The sequence below is a fragment of the Stegostoma tigrinum genome, chromosome 2 (genome assembly GCF_030684315.1).
Source record: "Stegostoma tigrinum isolate sSteTig4 chromosome 2, sSteTig4.hap1, whole genome shotgun sequence".
NCBI classification, from domain to species: Eukaryota; Metazoa; Chordata; class Chondrichthyes; order Orectolobiformes; family Stegostomatidae; genus Stegostoma; species Stegostoma tigrinum.
The window spans coordinates 128,368,965-128,385,191 of record NC_081355.1 but is presented as its reverse complement, the minus strand read 5'-3'; the positions used below and the strand labels follow the sequence as shown (position 1 = coordinate 128,385,191).

The 16,227-nt window shown below is 41.3% G+C and overlaps 1 protein-coding gene across 4 annotated transcripts in view; it reads left to right on the top strand.

The window, feature by feature from the left end:
* The window catches only part of LOC125466789 (enhancer of polycomb homolog 1-like), a 221,869-nt gene that overhangs the window by 91,131 nt on the left and 114,511 nt on the right, over nucleotides 1-16,227 (top strand). Inside the window, exon 1 of one of the 4 annotated variants that reach the window (XM_048561818.2) lies at nucleotides 10,194-10,420. The exons of the other annotated variants lie outside the window; for them this stretch is intronic. Within the exon in view, the coding sequence (XP_048417775.1) occupies nucleotides 10,268-10,420 (153 nt within the window). The 5' untranslated portion in view covers nucleotides 10,194-10,267. Of the gene's footprint in view, nucleotides 1-10,193; nucleotides 10,421-16,227 lie in introns of those variants that run through there. 4 annotated transcript variants of the gene reach the window in all.

The window sequence follows — 16,227 nt, the reverse complement described above, 5'->3', positions numbered from 1 at the left end:
TTCAATTTCTTGTCGATGGTAAGCCCTCAGGATGTCACTGTGGAGAATTTGGTAGTGATAGTACTATTGAATTTCAAGGGATGTTGGTTAGATTCTGTCCTGTTAGGAATTATTGCTTCCCATTGTGTGGCACAAATGATAATTTGCCATTTTTCAGCCCAAGCTCGGATACTGTGCAACATTGCTGCATTTACACTGCTGCAGTCCATGTTTGAGAAGTCGTGAATGTTGCTGAACGTTGTGCAGTAATTAGCACATGCCTCACTTCTGACATTTTTATGATGGAAAAAGATCACCTGAAGTAGCTGAAAATGATGAGCTGAGGACACTACCCTGAGGAACTCCTACAGTGATGTCCTGGAATTGAGATGACAATTGTGCTTGTTGCGAGTCTGTCTCCCGATGAGCCTGCTTTGATTGTAACCAGGGGAGAGTTCCGCCCGATTTCCATTGATTCCAGTTTTGTTAGGATTTCTTCATGTACGCTGGTCAATTGTTGTAAAGGGCTGTGACTCTCCCCTTGCCTCTGGAATTCAGCTCTTTTGCCCATGTTTGATCCAAGGCTGTAATGAGGGCAGGAGCTGAGTGGCCCTGGCAGAACCCAAACTGGGTGTCACCTGAGCTGGTTATTGCTGAGCAGGTGCTGCTTGGTAGCACTGTTGATGACACTTTCCATCGCCTTTACTGATGATCAACAGTAGTCTGATAGGGTGGTAATAGGCCTGGTTGGATTTGTCCTGCTTTTTGCGTACAGTACGCAGTAGGTCAATTTTCCACATTTTGGGGTTGATGCTAGTGTTTATAATTGTACTAGAACAGCTTGGCTATGGAAGCAGCAGGTTCTGGAGTATAAGTCTTCGATACTGTTGCCAGAATGTTGTTAGGACCCATAGCCTTTGCAGTAGCCAGTGTTTCCAACCTTAATATTGCGTGGAGTGAATTGAATTGCTGAAGACTGGTAACTGTGATGCTGGCGACTTCTGGAGGAGGCTGAGATGGATCAACCACTTTGTAATTCTGGCTGAAGGTTGTTGTGAATACTTCAGCTTTAACTTTTGTACTGATGTGTTGGGCTACCCCATTATTGAAGATGGGATGTTTGTGGAGCTCTTAAGTTGATTGCCCACTACCTTTTTTATAACCCAATGTAACAGAACTTTGGAGCTTAGATCTGGTCTGTTGGTTGTGAAATCATTCTGTTCAGTCTGTCACTTGATGCTTATGCTGTTTGGCATGCAAATAGCCCTATTTGGCACCTAATTTTAAATTATGCCCTCCTGCACACTGTATTGAACCAGATTTGAACCCTTGGGCATGACTTTACTGGTAGAGGGGGGCGCGCGATATGTCCGGTCATCAAGTTGATGGTTCTGCTGTAGATAGCCCACAAAAGCCTAATGGATGCCCTGTCTTGAGTTGCTACATCTGTTTGAAGTTTGTTCCATTTTAGCATGGTGATTGTTCCCCACAGCATGATAGAGGGTATTCTTAATGTGAAGGCAATACTTTATCTCCCCAAGAACTGCGCAGAGGTCACTCTTAATGATGCTGTTGTAGACTGCTGCATTTGTGGTAGGCAAATTGGCAAGGATGAAGTCAAGTATGTTACCCCCTTTGTTCTGTCACCACCTCACAGATCCAGCCTAGCAATGGTGTCCTTTAGGACTTGAGTAGTTTGGTCAGTCATGGTGCTACTGAGCCACTCCTGAAGGTGGACATGAAATCCACCACCTAAAGCATACTCGGTGCATTTGTCAGACTCTGTGCTTACACCAAGTGGAGTTCAGCATAGATAAATGATCCATCAGCTGATGGCAGGTGGTACATTGTAATTGGCAAGAAATTACTTTGGCCACTGTTTGGACCCCATGAAGTCTCATGGGATCAGATCAAGGTCAATGATGAATCATCCCACTGTACATCTCTGTCCTGCCCCCTCTTGGTCTGTTCTGCTGGTGGGACAGGAAAACTCAGGAATGTTGGTGTCTGGGACATTGACTTCAAGGTTCTTTTCTGTGAACAAACCCATATTGGTCTATTGATCGACTATTTTGGCACTAACCTCCAGACATTGGAAAGGAGAAATTTGACAGCTTTGGCAGGAAGGTAGGCAGGGTTGTTTCCTGTGTCCACGTTGATGTCAGGCAGCTTGTCCAAGTCACTTTTTGTGTTTTTTGAGACTTGCGAGCAATTGTTACATTAGAGGCCATTTCGAAGGGCAGTTAAGAGTAAACCAGATTGTTGTGTCTGGAGTCACCTGTAAGCCAGACCAGGTCAAGTTGGCAGATTTCCTTTTTCTAAAAAACATTAGCGAAACAGATGAGATTTTTTCTGACAATTTATACTGAGTCACCTGGTGATGGATTGAAGTTGCCTATTTAGAGCAGCTCCAAATGGATTGAAGTTGCTTATTTGGAGCTGCTCTAAATAAGCAACTTCAATCCATCACCAGGTGACTCAGTATAAATTGTCAGAAAAAATCTCATCTGTTTCGCTAATGTTTTTTAGAAAAAGGAAATCTGCCAACTTGACCTGGTCTGGCTTACAGGTGACTCCAGACACAACAATCTGGTTTACTCTTAACTGCCCTTCGAAATGGCCTCTAATGTAACAATTGCTCGCAAGTCTCAAAAAACACAAAGTGACTTGGACAAGCTGCCTGACATCAACGTGGACACAGGAAACAACCCTGCCAACCTTCCTGCCAAAGCTGTCAAATTTCTCCTTTCCAATGTCTGGAGGTTAGTGCCAAAATGTCTTCTGTCTACCTATCTTTTCCTCTATCCATCTTCGATCCTCCTTCCTCTCTCTCCCTATTTATTTCAGAACGCCCCTCCCCCATTTTTGATGAAGGGTCTCAGCCCGAAACGTCAGCTTTTCTGCCCCTAAGATCCTGCTTGGCCTGCTCTCTATTCTGAGTTTCATCTTGTCAGACAGTCCCCAGGAGAGCAGAGCAAATAGCCTGAGTCCCCTGAAAGCTTCATTGAAAAAATATAACATCTCCCACTAAATCAGGTGAATCTCTTGTCTTGGATCATCCAGACCAGAGAAGAAGTATTTGTGAAGGTGCCAATAATCTGGAACATCTCCTAAAAGCCCAGGTAGAGGCCACGCACAAACGGCGGAGGGAATGTGCAAAAACAGAAGGTGCTGGAAAAGCTCAGCAGGTCTGGCAGCATCTGTGAAGGAAAAGAAATCAGTTAATGTTTTGGGTCTGGTGACCCTTCCATTTATTTTTCTTCACAGATGCTGCCAGACCTGTTGAGCTTTTACAGCAGCTTCTTTTTTTTTGTTCCTGGTTTACAGCATCTACGGTTATTTTGGCCTTTTAATTAGTGGAGGGAGTGTGTCTGAACCTGAGCATTCCACACACCGCTACTTGCAGCAGGGTGGGTGGATTCAATGTGGGCCTATTTAGGCTTCTCAGGATCCATAATTCCGTGGTGAGAGACTGTCCTTTTTTTTTTGGTGTTGAAATACTGCCTAAGAAGGGAAAAAAGATGGAATGCCATTCACATTGGTTGTTTTGTTGTGGTTGGTGTCCTGATGCCTTGGTTCTTTTTGAGCTTCATTTATCCAGACAGTTGGTGCACTTTGCATTGCTCTCTTAACATATGGCTTGTAAATAATAGAAAGTGTTTAGTGAGTTCCTGCAGAATGACATTATCGACCTACATTTGTGTTTGTGTAAAATTAAAAGCAAAATACTGCAGATGCTAGAAATTTTGTGTTCAGAAAATGTTGAAGCTCAGCAGGTCTGGTAATATCTGTGGAAAGAAAGAAAGAAAGAAAGAAATATTCTGAGTTGGATATGACTGGTCAAAACTGACAGCAGTTGGGAAATAGTGTCTTTAGTGCAATTGACAGAGGGGAGAAGGAAGAGTAATTAGAACAGAACAAAACAGAAAGGGAATACTAATGGTGTTAAAGGTGACATTAAAATGTAAAATAGGTGCAAATGATGGGTGTGATAAGGAGAAAGAGAGTCTGCTTTGTTGACAGCAAAATCATCAAGACCCAAACAAAGACGTTGGGGGGGTGCTGCTGGAGGTTGAAAAGTATGTTAAAAGAATATGCTAATATTAACCTAAAGTGTATGACTGGTCCAGTTATGTTTCTGTTCAGTGATGCTTTTCTCTTGCCCTTGCTCTCTTTCCTTTTGCGCTCTCTCACTTTCTCTTCTCCCCCAACCCAAGGGGTATGTTAATGGGGAATCCAAGATATCAAAGTGTGGAGCTGGATGAATACAGCAGGCCAAGCAGCATCTCAGGAGCACAAAAGCTGATGTTTCGGGCCTAGACCCCTCACAGAGGGTGATGAAAATGACCTCTCTGATGAAGGGTCTAGGCCCGAAACGTCAGCTTTTGTGCTGCTGAGATGCTGCTTGGCCTGCTGTGTTCATCCAGCTCCACACTTTGTTGTCTTGGATGTCTCCAGCATCATCAGTTCCCATTATCTCTGATACTATTTTAACCTCCACTGCGTAGCCTCTTCCAGGGATGCCTAACCTGAAGAAGTTACCCTCCTCCCTCTGGACCAACCTCAGGGAATCTCTCTCCCACTGCAACTCTCTTGTGGTGTCCGCCTCCCTAACCTGTTCTTCCTCTCACCTTCTCTTCCTCCCCTCCTCCCACCACAAGCCGCACCTCCATTTCCCACCTACTAACCTCATCCCACCTCCTTGACCTGTCCATCCTCCCCGGACTGACCTATCCCCTCCCCACCTTCCCACGTATACTCTACTCTCCACCTATCTTCTCCTCTATCCATCTTCAGTCCGCCTCCCCCTCTCTCCCAATTTATTCCAGAACCCTCTCCCCATCCCCCTCTCTGATGAAGGGTCTAGGCCCGAAACGTCAGCTTTTGTGCTCCTGAGATGCTGCTTGGCCTGCTGTGTTCATCCAGCTCCACACTTTGTTGTCTTGGATTCTCCAGCATCTGCCGTTCCCATTATCTCTGCTAATGGGGAAGTTAGGTTATCATGATGCCATTGAACGCTGAGGGGAGATGGTTAAATTTTTCTTTTTTTTTCAATGTGTCCATAGCCTGGTATTTGTGAACCATGAATGTTAGTTACTTGGCACCAGTCAGCCTGAACTGATGAGTATCTGACGCAGAACTGAACACTGCAATCATCAATGATCCTACCCACTTATTAACCTCATGGTAGGAAAGCCGTTGATGCAGCTGAAGATGGTCGTGTCTACAGATCTCTCTCCCACTGAAACTCTCTCATAATCTCTTCTGCCCTGAGGAGATCTTGATTGTATGGAGAGACTGCAAGTTGATGGAAATAAATTCTGAAATCTTCTGTAGGTATACAAATATTAATAGTGAAAGGGTGGTTGGTAGAACCAGGATGGGACCAATCAGAGCCCAAAAAGGGGATTTATGCCTGGAAATTTAATGTCAGTCTTTACCAAAAGAAGAAATACTGTCCAGGTCGTGGTGAAAGGAGATAATTCAAATACTTAGTTTGAAATCGATGAACAGGAGGCAGTGGAGTCAGTCTTTTTATTTACAGTTGGTTAGGCTTCAGGACTGAATAAGAGAGATCCAAGGACACCAGAGATGGTGAGAATAGAAATTGGAGGCATTGACTATAATTTTACGATCTTTCTTTGACTCAGGTGATTATCAGAGAACTGGAGAATTGCAACATTTCTTTTAAATGTAAAGATGAGTTTAGCAACGATATGCGAGTCCTATAACAACGCTGATGGCAAAGCTTCTGAAACAATAATTCAAGACAAAAGTCTCTTGGGAAATCTGGATTAATTAAAAAATTCCAGCATAGTTTGTTAAAGGATAGCTTTGCTTAACTAATACTTACGTTTGTCTTTTGAAGAGTTAATTGAGCTGGTCAATGAGGATAATGCTGTTGATGTGGCACAAGTGGGTGTGCAGTCATTTAACACAGTGCCACACAACAAATTTTTATGAACAAAGTTTCAGCACTTGGAATAAAAGGGACAAAAATACATGGTTCTGAAAATGGCTGAGTGATGGGAGATAGTGTTCAGTGGATGTTTTTCTGACTGCAGGAAGATTTATGGCAGAATTCTCAAGGTGTGTGTATCAGACCATAAAGATATAGGAGGACAATTCAGCCATATGGTCCATTTGGGTTGCCTTTGCCATTTTATCGTAGCTGATATGTTTCTCAATTCCATTCTCCTCCCTCTCCCCTCAATCTACTTACTAATCAAAAATCTCTCTATCTCTGTCTTAAATGCACACAGTGACTTGGCCCCTGCCACTGAAAGCTGTTATGAATTCCACAGATTTATCATCCTTTGGCTGAGAAACTCCTCCTCATTACATTCTAAAGGGTTGTCTTGTCTATGATGCTATGCCCTTGGGCCCTAGTAGAGGGGGATGGGTCTGGTTGGGATGCTGAACAGGGGATTGGTGTGTGGCGATTTTGTGATTCTAGAAACACCCTCTCTACGACCATTCTATCTAGGTCTCTTAATATTCTTTTCAGTTTCATTGACATCTCCTCTCCCCCCCCCCCACCTCCGCCACAGCCTACTAAACCCCCAGAGTACAGACCTAGAGTCCTCAACTGTTCCTCTTGAGATTAGCCCTCCATTCCCCAGGATCATGCTTGTGAACCTCCTTTGGACCCTCTCCAAGGCCAGCAAATCCTTCCTTAAGACACAGAGCCCATAACTGCCCTCAATATTCCAAATGTGGTTGAGCCTTAGCAGTTTATTCCTGTTTGCTTTGTTTTCAAGCCCTCTTGAAATAAATAAATGCTAACTTTGCATTTGGCTTCCTAACTGCCACCTGAACTTGCGTGTTAAAATTAAGAGAAATAGTTTATGCCTCTTCTTCTTACCAAAGTACAAGACCTCACACTTTCTCACATTATATTTCATCTACCACTTCTTTGTCCACTGCTAGCTTATCCAAGTCCTTCTGCAGCCTTCCTGCTTCCTCAATGTGGCCTAACCCTACACCTATCTTTATTGCTAAGCTTGCAGATGACATAATGCCCTCCATTCCTTCATTCTGATCATTAATGTTGTTTGGAAGTATTATGAACATTGAAGAGAATAAAATTGAACTTCAAAAGTACAAAAATAGGTTGTTGCAATGGCCAGAAAGTTGGCAGATGAAATTTAATGCAGTGAAGTCAAGTCTAATTCATTTTGGCAGGAAGAGCATAGAGACAGAACAAAATAAAGGATACAGTTCCAAATTACCTATAGGACCTAAGAGATATGCACAAGTCATTGAAGGTGGCACGACCGTTTTGAGAACTCTTAATAAACAACAGTATCCTAGGCTTTATTTACAGGACCATGGAGCACAAAAGTAAAACTATGTTAAACTTCTATAACACATTGGTTTGGCCTCAACTGGAGTATTGTGACCAATTCTTTAAGAATGATGTGAAGATGTTGGTATAGCTACAAAAAACATTTGCAAAATGGTTCCAAGCATGAGGAACTAAAGTTTATTGCAGACAGTTGTATGGCTTTTCTTGAATGTTAAGAGGTAGATGGATAGAGATTTTCAAATACGGAGACTGGACACAACTGATGAAGGGAACACTTGCCATTGTGTAACAAAAGAGAGGGCACAGCTTTCTGGTAACTAGAAATGTACATTGGTGATGAAAGGATTTTGTTTCTGTATTGAGTGATTTAATATCTGGAAAATGCTGACTGAGATTGTGGTGGAGACAGAGATTGAGACAAACTTCAATTAAGGCTTTAAAGAGTGATTTGGATTATATTCCAAAAAGAAAATGTGAGATTACAGGGAAATGGCTGAGTTTCTCATTAAGAAATCAGACACTGGCACAACAGGCTGAATGCTCTCTTTCTGCACAGTAACAGTTGTGATTCTGTAGTGATGTGCTGGGACTGAGATGGTTGATTTCCAGAACTACAATCATCTTCCTTTCTGCAAATGTAACTCCAATTATTGGATAGTTTTGTCCCTGATTCCTGTTGACTGACTGCAGTTTTTTGTTAAGGCCCTGGTGTCATGTTGGTCAAGTCCTGCCTGCATATAAAGGCCAGTCACACTCATCTCTCATCTGAAATTCAGCTCTTGTTCTGTGTTTGACAAAGACTAACTAAATCTGGAATTCAATTCCTGGCAGGGCCCAAATTCTTATTGGCGAGTAGATTATTGGAACATAAGTGCTGCTAGATAGTGCTATTGATGATCCCTTCCATCAATTTGTCGCTGACTGTAAACTGCTGGTGCATTAAACAATGTAATCCGTCAAGTGATTCAATCATTTGAATGTCAGTAAAACGCTGTTTTCTATATTTATATATAAAGCACATTGGCAGCATAAGCTCATTGCAAAAATAGTACAACCTATTGAGAGTTACTAGATAACAAACTGCAAAATAAGATTAGCTTGTAAATGAAAAATTGGAACAAATGGAAATTAAATATTCAGTATACTTGTGTATCAATTCAATCTGATAAAACTCTATTGACGTTCATTACTGATTTCCAGAACAGACGTGGGAAATTTCATTAGTTGTATGTAGGTTAAATTAAAACTGAAGATTCAGCTGTCTGCATGTCTGATGTACCACACTTTGAAGTTTATAATTTTTCACCAGCAAATCACAATTTATTGATGTCTTTTAATGACTTTAAATATAAAAGTTTGATTTGGTGTTGTAACAAAAATGTAGTTAAATTCTGTACTTCACAACATGAGTTAATGTTTGGTTTTTTTGTTTTGGAAACGTTGAATTGGTGTGGAATCATTACAACCAAACTAGGTGCAGGCCCTTCAGCCCCTTGAACCTGCTTTACCATTCAATCTACAATCTATCCACTAACCTTTCACCCCTTTTGCTTAACAAGAATCTACCTACCTCTGCCTTTAAATGTCATAAACAATAGTAAATCACCGAGTGGCATTTAGATTTTTGTTGAAACGTCAATTTGCCTAATTGTGCATGGTGACATACTGTTTCAGAATAATAATTAAGTTTAAAAATGGTCAAACTTCGTGCTCGGATGAATTCAAAAACCGAAATCCCGTTTTATGGGCATTGAATTGTTTGATTTGATTCACGGTGTCATATACATTGCCAGATTTGCCTTGAACATCTTTTTGATTCGACAAGTAGCCTTACTGTCTCTGTGCAGTACAAACAATCAAGACTAGCAGGAAGCTTTGCAATTGTTTACGCCGAATTGCGCAATACCCTGTGACAGATTACAACCTGCCCATTGAGTTTTGAACTGTAGTTATTATTATGAGACATGTGACATTCCCCTTTTCCCAGCAGACCATTTAAAAAAAACCAAACGCTGGCACTTCGTGTTGTAGAGGGCGCCGTTTCCAACAGCTTCTTGTAAAGTTGTTGTGACTGAGGGTATCCATGTTGTGGCGTAGTTGAATTAGGAAGCGAACAGAAACGATGGAAAAAAAACTTGGAAGGGAAACGAAAAGACAATAGTCAATCGTTGTGATAACGACTTGTGCATTTCTTTCAAAAAGAGGAGCCAAGAAACGCAGGCTCGGACTGAAAGCGAAGTTTTGTTTTCCGTGGAGCCGAAAACACAAATATTAACCGGGTGGGAGCGGGGGAGGAGAATTCGAAAACATTTTCAAAAGGGTGGGAGGAGAATGGGAGATGAGGTTTTATACAGCATATCCTGCAAAAGGGAGGGGGTGGGCTGCTTGACTCGCTGCTAGGCGGGGGGGGAGAAAAACAACCCGGTAGAAATCCAAGGCAGCCGTTAGTGCCGGGTGCCCAGCGGAGCAGCAACATTCTCCTCCCGCACTAACCGACCGCCGGCCGGTTGAAGTGGGGGGGGGGGGTTGTGGGCCGTTGCGCGCGCAGCTCGGCCGAGCCTCGTCCCTGTTGCTGTGCATTGTGGGATGGCTGGACTTTAATGACCGCCATGTTGGCCATGGCGTATTGAAGTCGACAAAAGGAACCTAAACGGACCGGGGGAAAAACCGCCTTTCTTCCGTTTCCAACCCCCGTTTTTTCTTCACGGAATGGAACTAGGATCTCCAATCTTTCATCCATGATAGGTTTCGGGAGGCTCCGTGTAGGTTTTACTGGGTGTAGGCGTCAACATTTCATCGGCGACTAAAAAAAACGCATTTTATATATATATATATTTATATTTTCCTTCCAACTACAACCTCCCTCCCTCCCTCTCTCCTTCCCCTCCCCTCTTTCTCTCTCTCTCTCTCCCGCGGTGGTGTTTGGGTTTCTAATCCGCCGCGAACACGCACATACAAACCGAGGGAGAGCCGAGAATAATGAGCAAACTGTCGTTTCGGGCAAGGGCGCTCGATGCATCGAAACCTCTGCCCGTGTATCGGTGCGAGGATTTGCCGGATCTGCACGAATATGCCTCCATCAACCGAGCGGTGCCCCAGATGCCCACGGGGATGGAGAAGGAGGAGGAATCGGTAGGTGCACACGGGGCGGGTTTGGTTGTTTTTTTAAAAAACATGCCCGTCTTTTTTTGACGAAAGGAGTTTTAAAAATCATTTTATTCGGACGTGTTTTGTGGCCTCGGGGGAGGGGGGGTGTTAGTGGTGGGCTGGTAGTTGGTGGCGGGAGGTGTTGCCTGTGTGCGCAGGTTGCGCGGCCGCCATTACACGGCTCTCGCTCGCTTCCTCCCAAACATGGGGCCGGGCCGCGGAAACGGAGAGACGGGCCCCGGAACCACCCACACTTTATTCCTCCGCTCGGGAGGGAGGCCGCCCTCCTTGTTTCTTTTTGTTATTTTGAAACAATCGAAGGTCCTATCCCGTTGATTTTTCACCCCGCTGAGCGGGTGGGCGAGAAGGATATTGTTCCTTGTCTACGAAAGATATTATTTTTACCCCCTCGGTGTACAAAAGATCACGTGACTGGCGAGGCAGCCATTTTGTTGTGTTTCTCTCTGGGTTGGGCACGATCTCGGCAACAACCAACTCCAGTAGGAGGGTGGCGCTAGAGAGCCTGAATTTTTTTTGCCTGGGGTGTTGGGAGTTGTGGATTATTGTATTGTAGACAAATTTGTATTTCACTCAGTTCTAGCTCCCGTATATATGGGCGTTGTTTTTATTTGCTCTCTTGTTTTATATGTTCCGTGTGTAAGTTGACTTGCAAAATGGTGCTTCACAACATCTCGCTGAACAGAGATCATTGTGAAAGTATCACTGTTTTTAATCTCAGCACGTGCGCCAGTTGTGACCTGTTGTGCAGTTCCCGAGTATGGACAGCGGGAAGACTCCTCCTTTATAATGCAGATTACTACTACAGCTAAGTTTGTGCAGAGACCGTGAGACTTATAGTTGTTTTTCCGACTGTTTTATTCCACATCCGTCGTATCCACAGTTAGTTTCATGGGTGACATGCAAAATTAGTTTATTGTGAAGCAATAATGTGAAGTGTAACTTATAAGAATTCTAGCGGTTGAATGTCATCGTGTTTTTGAGGCTTTTGGAAAATCTCCCACATCGTGATCTGTAAAGCAAGATGTTACACAGATAGTTGCAGTTGTGAGGCTGTCAAGGTGAAAAATAGTCATAGTTTCAGATTCAGTACCATAGTTATGGTTTGTATTATGAAGTATACTGAACTTGTCAGGCAAGGAGCTGGATTAAAGTCAGGATGGCTTATTATGTGAATAGGATTCTGTTAAAGTCAGAAATATGATATTGCTGGAACTTGGCATTAATCTAATCTAAATAGAGGAGCAGTGAATTCTTTAATTACTGTCACCTAACCTTGCTGATTTGATAGCAATGTACCATTAGCCAAATCTGTTATTACCAAATAAATGTTCTTGCATGAAATTCTGAAGTTGCTGTTAACATCAGTGCATAGTTAATTGGGGGCTCAAAATATTTTCAACACCTGGGAAATACAATATTGCACTTCCCACAGTTTGAATGAGCTTACTGACACAATTAAACAAAATGCATTCAAGCTATTACTTAAGATGACAGTCTACTGGATGTACATCAGTAACTAAAATATGGGGTTGCAGACAGAATACCTCAAAGGAATTCATTTCAACTCATTGGCAAACTACAGTACTGGTCTTCATTTGTGGATATCTGGTTCTACTTCCTTGTGTTTGTAGTCTGTAACAGAAAAAAAGGTTTTTTTTTCCCCTGATGAAGTGTCTAGGCCCGAAACGTCAGCTTTTGTGCTCCTGGGATACTGCTTGGCCTGCTGTGTTCATCCAGCTCCACACTTTGTTATCTCAGATTCTGCAGCGTCTGCAGTTCCTATTATCTATGTATCTTAAGGTTAGGATTTTAGTTTTCCAAAAAGATTCTTATGCCTATTTGTGCTTGGCTTTGTGAATCAGATGCTCAAAATAAGTAAACGGAATTAATTTACATTGCACTGGTGTTTTCTGTTCCAGCAGTTGAAAACCTTTGCTATGCACTACTTTTCAAATGTGGGGAAACTCGAGCAACAATGTCATACAAGGTGCAACAATAACACTGCTGTTCCAGTGATTTTTGATTTGGGCAATAAATATTTGTAAGCAAGGGCAAATGCTTCTTTTATTTTAGATCTTTTGATATGCACTTGTTGTACCACTCTTTGACGAAGTTGATACGCTTGAGTGAAATTCCACATGAGAATTTTTATTGTGATTTATTACCTGTCAGTGCGATATTAAACACCAACCCTGTTTTAGGTGGATGTGCCACATTTTTCACATGAAACCTAAAATCAGACTTCCACGTGAATTCTGGGCTGAATGTAAAGAATTCTTTGACGTAAGTGTTGCAGGATGGGGTGGGAAGATCTCTCTCCCTGCATTGTGGCAAATGTTTAACCCTCAACTAATATCCCCAAATAGCTTAATTGGCTTTCTGGAGTCCAGAATCCTTGAGGCACATGTAAGGTTATTATACTGAAGAGGGCAGATAGTTCTGCACCAGTGTCAGCAGAGCTTCTCCACTCTCATTTTTGCAGTGACAGTTTGTGGTACCAGTTATAGAGTCAGAGATGTGGGATGGGATGAATAGCCAAGGTTTTTTTTTGCCAGGGTAGAGAAACTCAAAACTAGAGGGCATAGTTATAAAGGTATAAAAGAGACCTAAGGCTCATCTTTTTCATCCAGAGGGTGCTCTGTGTGTGTGTGTGTCCATTGGAGCTGGGGCTATCACTTTGAAATATGGTTCTCATGTTTGTCTAATTAGGTATAAATAATGTGATCAGAGCTTTTGTGCTCCTGAGATGCTGCTTGGCCTGCTGTGTTCATCCAGCTTCACATGTCGTTATCTATAAATAATGTGGTTCCTTATTTTTAATGTTCTGTAGTGAGTAGACTTTGCTTCAATTTTCAATGTTAGTGGCCTGAAATGAGGCATGAGTTGAAAAAGTGTTAACATTAATTTTTTCATTGCTTGTCAAATTATTTTTGAATGTCCGATAAATCCATAATTAGAATACTTAAGGTATAGTTCAAATAAAATGTTTCCTGATAGTTCAATCTATCAGGTTAAAAATGTGTACTGCCTTTTGAAGTTCTGAATGTGTCCAGATTCTTCTTGAATTGGTCTCTTCTGTTAAAAATATTCCTCTGTTATAATAACTTGTGTTGTTTAAAAACAAGCAGTTGTGTCACAATTAGGCCATAATTGCAGTGAGCAACACTTAGGTATGGTCCAGTTGAGTTTTCTTTATGGACAAATGTGTGAAGTGTCATTCCATTATGCAATGTTTTGAAATTTACTTTGTCAAGTACCAAAAATTCTGTAGTTTGGTTGCTGGAGGGCCGGTAGTTCAACAGAAACTGGTTTTCTTAGACACTTTGATTTTCTGATTAGCTTGAGTGGAGCTTCGTGTGCCCCCCCCCCCCCCAAAAAAAAAACTGGAAGGGCTACATGCACATAGTAGAATTGCAGAATAGGGAGAGATCCAACTTTGGCTTCCTTGTATGGCTAATGTAAATGAGATGCTTGAATGCTTTGGTTCAAATCATAGCATTTGAAAAATACTATCAGTATAACATCCTTAAGTACATCCATGCTTCTATAGAGGGCTGTTTCTGGCTTCTTGATGTTGCTATAATCACTGCTGTGATCAAAGTATAAAAGATAATTTGTTCAAATTATGCTGGTGCAGTTTTTCAAGGGTAACTAAAATAGAATTTGAAATTTAAAATGTGGCTTTCCAAAATACAATTTGCCTTAACAAAAGTTGTTAGTTAAACATAATCAGCTTATTATTTTAGGAGTGATGGGAAAGGTTATGTATGTTTTCACTAATAAGAATTTGACCAGTTTTTAATTGTTTCAGTTAAGAGCCTAGAATAATTAGAACCTTAGAAATACTTGGTCATAAAGTAAATCAAATGATTTCTTTAGCAAATTAAATTCTGAATTGTATGACAAATTTGAATTGCTGTCTTTATTAACTGATATGGAAGGGTTGGAGATTTAAAGGTTCAATGGATTAACAATTAGAAATATTCTTTCTAATCATTTGGTGTCTTGTTACATTTCTTTCTGGCTGCTTGCCTTCAGAAAGCTGGTTGTATTGAGACACCTAACTTGTGTCTGAAGTTTTTTTAAATAACCAAATTCCAAGAATATATCAACTTAATTCATACGTTTTAAAAGGTTAGGATAATCAGTTCATTTTGCACTAAAACCTATTTTAATTTACTTTTCTTTTCCTTTTAACATATGCATGTCTGGGCTTTTAATTTTTCTTTTAATTCACTTGTGGGATGTTGGTATCACTGATTGGACCTGTATTTATAATCCATCCCTAGTCACTTTTTGAAGGTGGTGGTGAGCTGCACCTTGAACTGCTGCAATCATTGTGTTCTATCTAGATCCAAACAGAGTCACAATCCTGGAATTCCCTACCCAGCTGCAACAATGAAGAAATGACCATGTTTCCATGTCATGGTGGTTGACTTAGAGGTCAACTTGCATATGGTGGTGTTCCCATTATCAGCTGTCCTTATAACTTTTATAATGGTAGTGGTCATGGTTTACAAGGTGCTGTCTGTGCATTTTTGGTGATTTTTCTGCAGTGCATCTTTCTTAGGTGTACACATTGCTGTTCTGACTGATGCAGTGGCGGTTTGTGGACGTGGTACCAATCAAGTGGGTTGCTTTGTCCTGATTGGCAGGTTTATTGTGTTGTTAGAGCTACACTCATCTAGGCAAGTGTTGTTTGAGTCGGACAGAACAGAGGATAGAAGTTGTCACGTGCATTTCTACCTGTCATTGTCAAATTGACTGGTTCTGTGACTCCTTTATATGTGTCAGCTCTTTAGATAGTAGCTTAGTTTTAACATTTTAAAGATTGTTAAACACCAGGAACCTGTCTGATACATTTTTGAAAATATGAATGACTGCGGAGGGAATTTAAAACCGCACAAGTGAAGGTGGACTGTGATTTAATTGCTATTTGAATTTTTCCAGTCACCATTTTTGGAGCTTCGCAATCGCATAAAACTAAAGGTTTGAAATTGTGGACCTGATTTCAAAACCTTTGCACAGTTTTTAAAACTTAGTGCAGTAATAGATGGTCGATGAGGTTGTAGTTGATATTGCAATATGATGGATGATAAATAGCCACATGGGGATCTATGATTACCAGGGATAATATAAACTTGTATAAGTTCTCAATTATGAGTATACTTGTTTCACAGTTGGGTACAGCAGTGGAAGCAGAATTGAGCATTTAGACATATTGGCACACCAGTCATTTTAACATACTGAGATCAGTTTGAGATTTTTTTTCTACACAGAAGCAGCAACTGGAACTGAAAATGTTTGGAATAAGCATTTTATTTAGATTGGGGATTGGAAATACTTTGTGAAAGAGGCAAGATATAATATAGTCCCCACTGTTCATCTTGTTCAGTGAACTTGCCTGTCTGCACACAGCTTACTATAAATGCAGTTCTGAAAAAAAGTAGTGAAAAGTTTACTACTTGAAGTAGAAACTGCACACTACATATTTTCTTGCTGCATACACAGTCAGCTCTGTTTGTGATTTGACAATATTAGAGTTGGAGACTTTCTGGGATGTACCTCCGTATGGTACTTGTCAAAGTAAGTTTCAGTGACACTATATAATGGAATGACATTTAATACACTTAAGTCCAGGTGAGTTGTTTTTAAATGTGTTGCCCACTGCAATTTTGGCCTAATTGTGACACATCTTGTTTTTAAATAGTACAGCAGTTATGACAGAGGAATATTTCATCACAGGAGAAACCAACTTACGAAGAATCTGT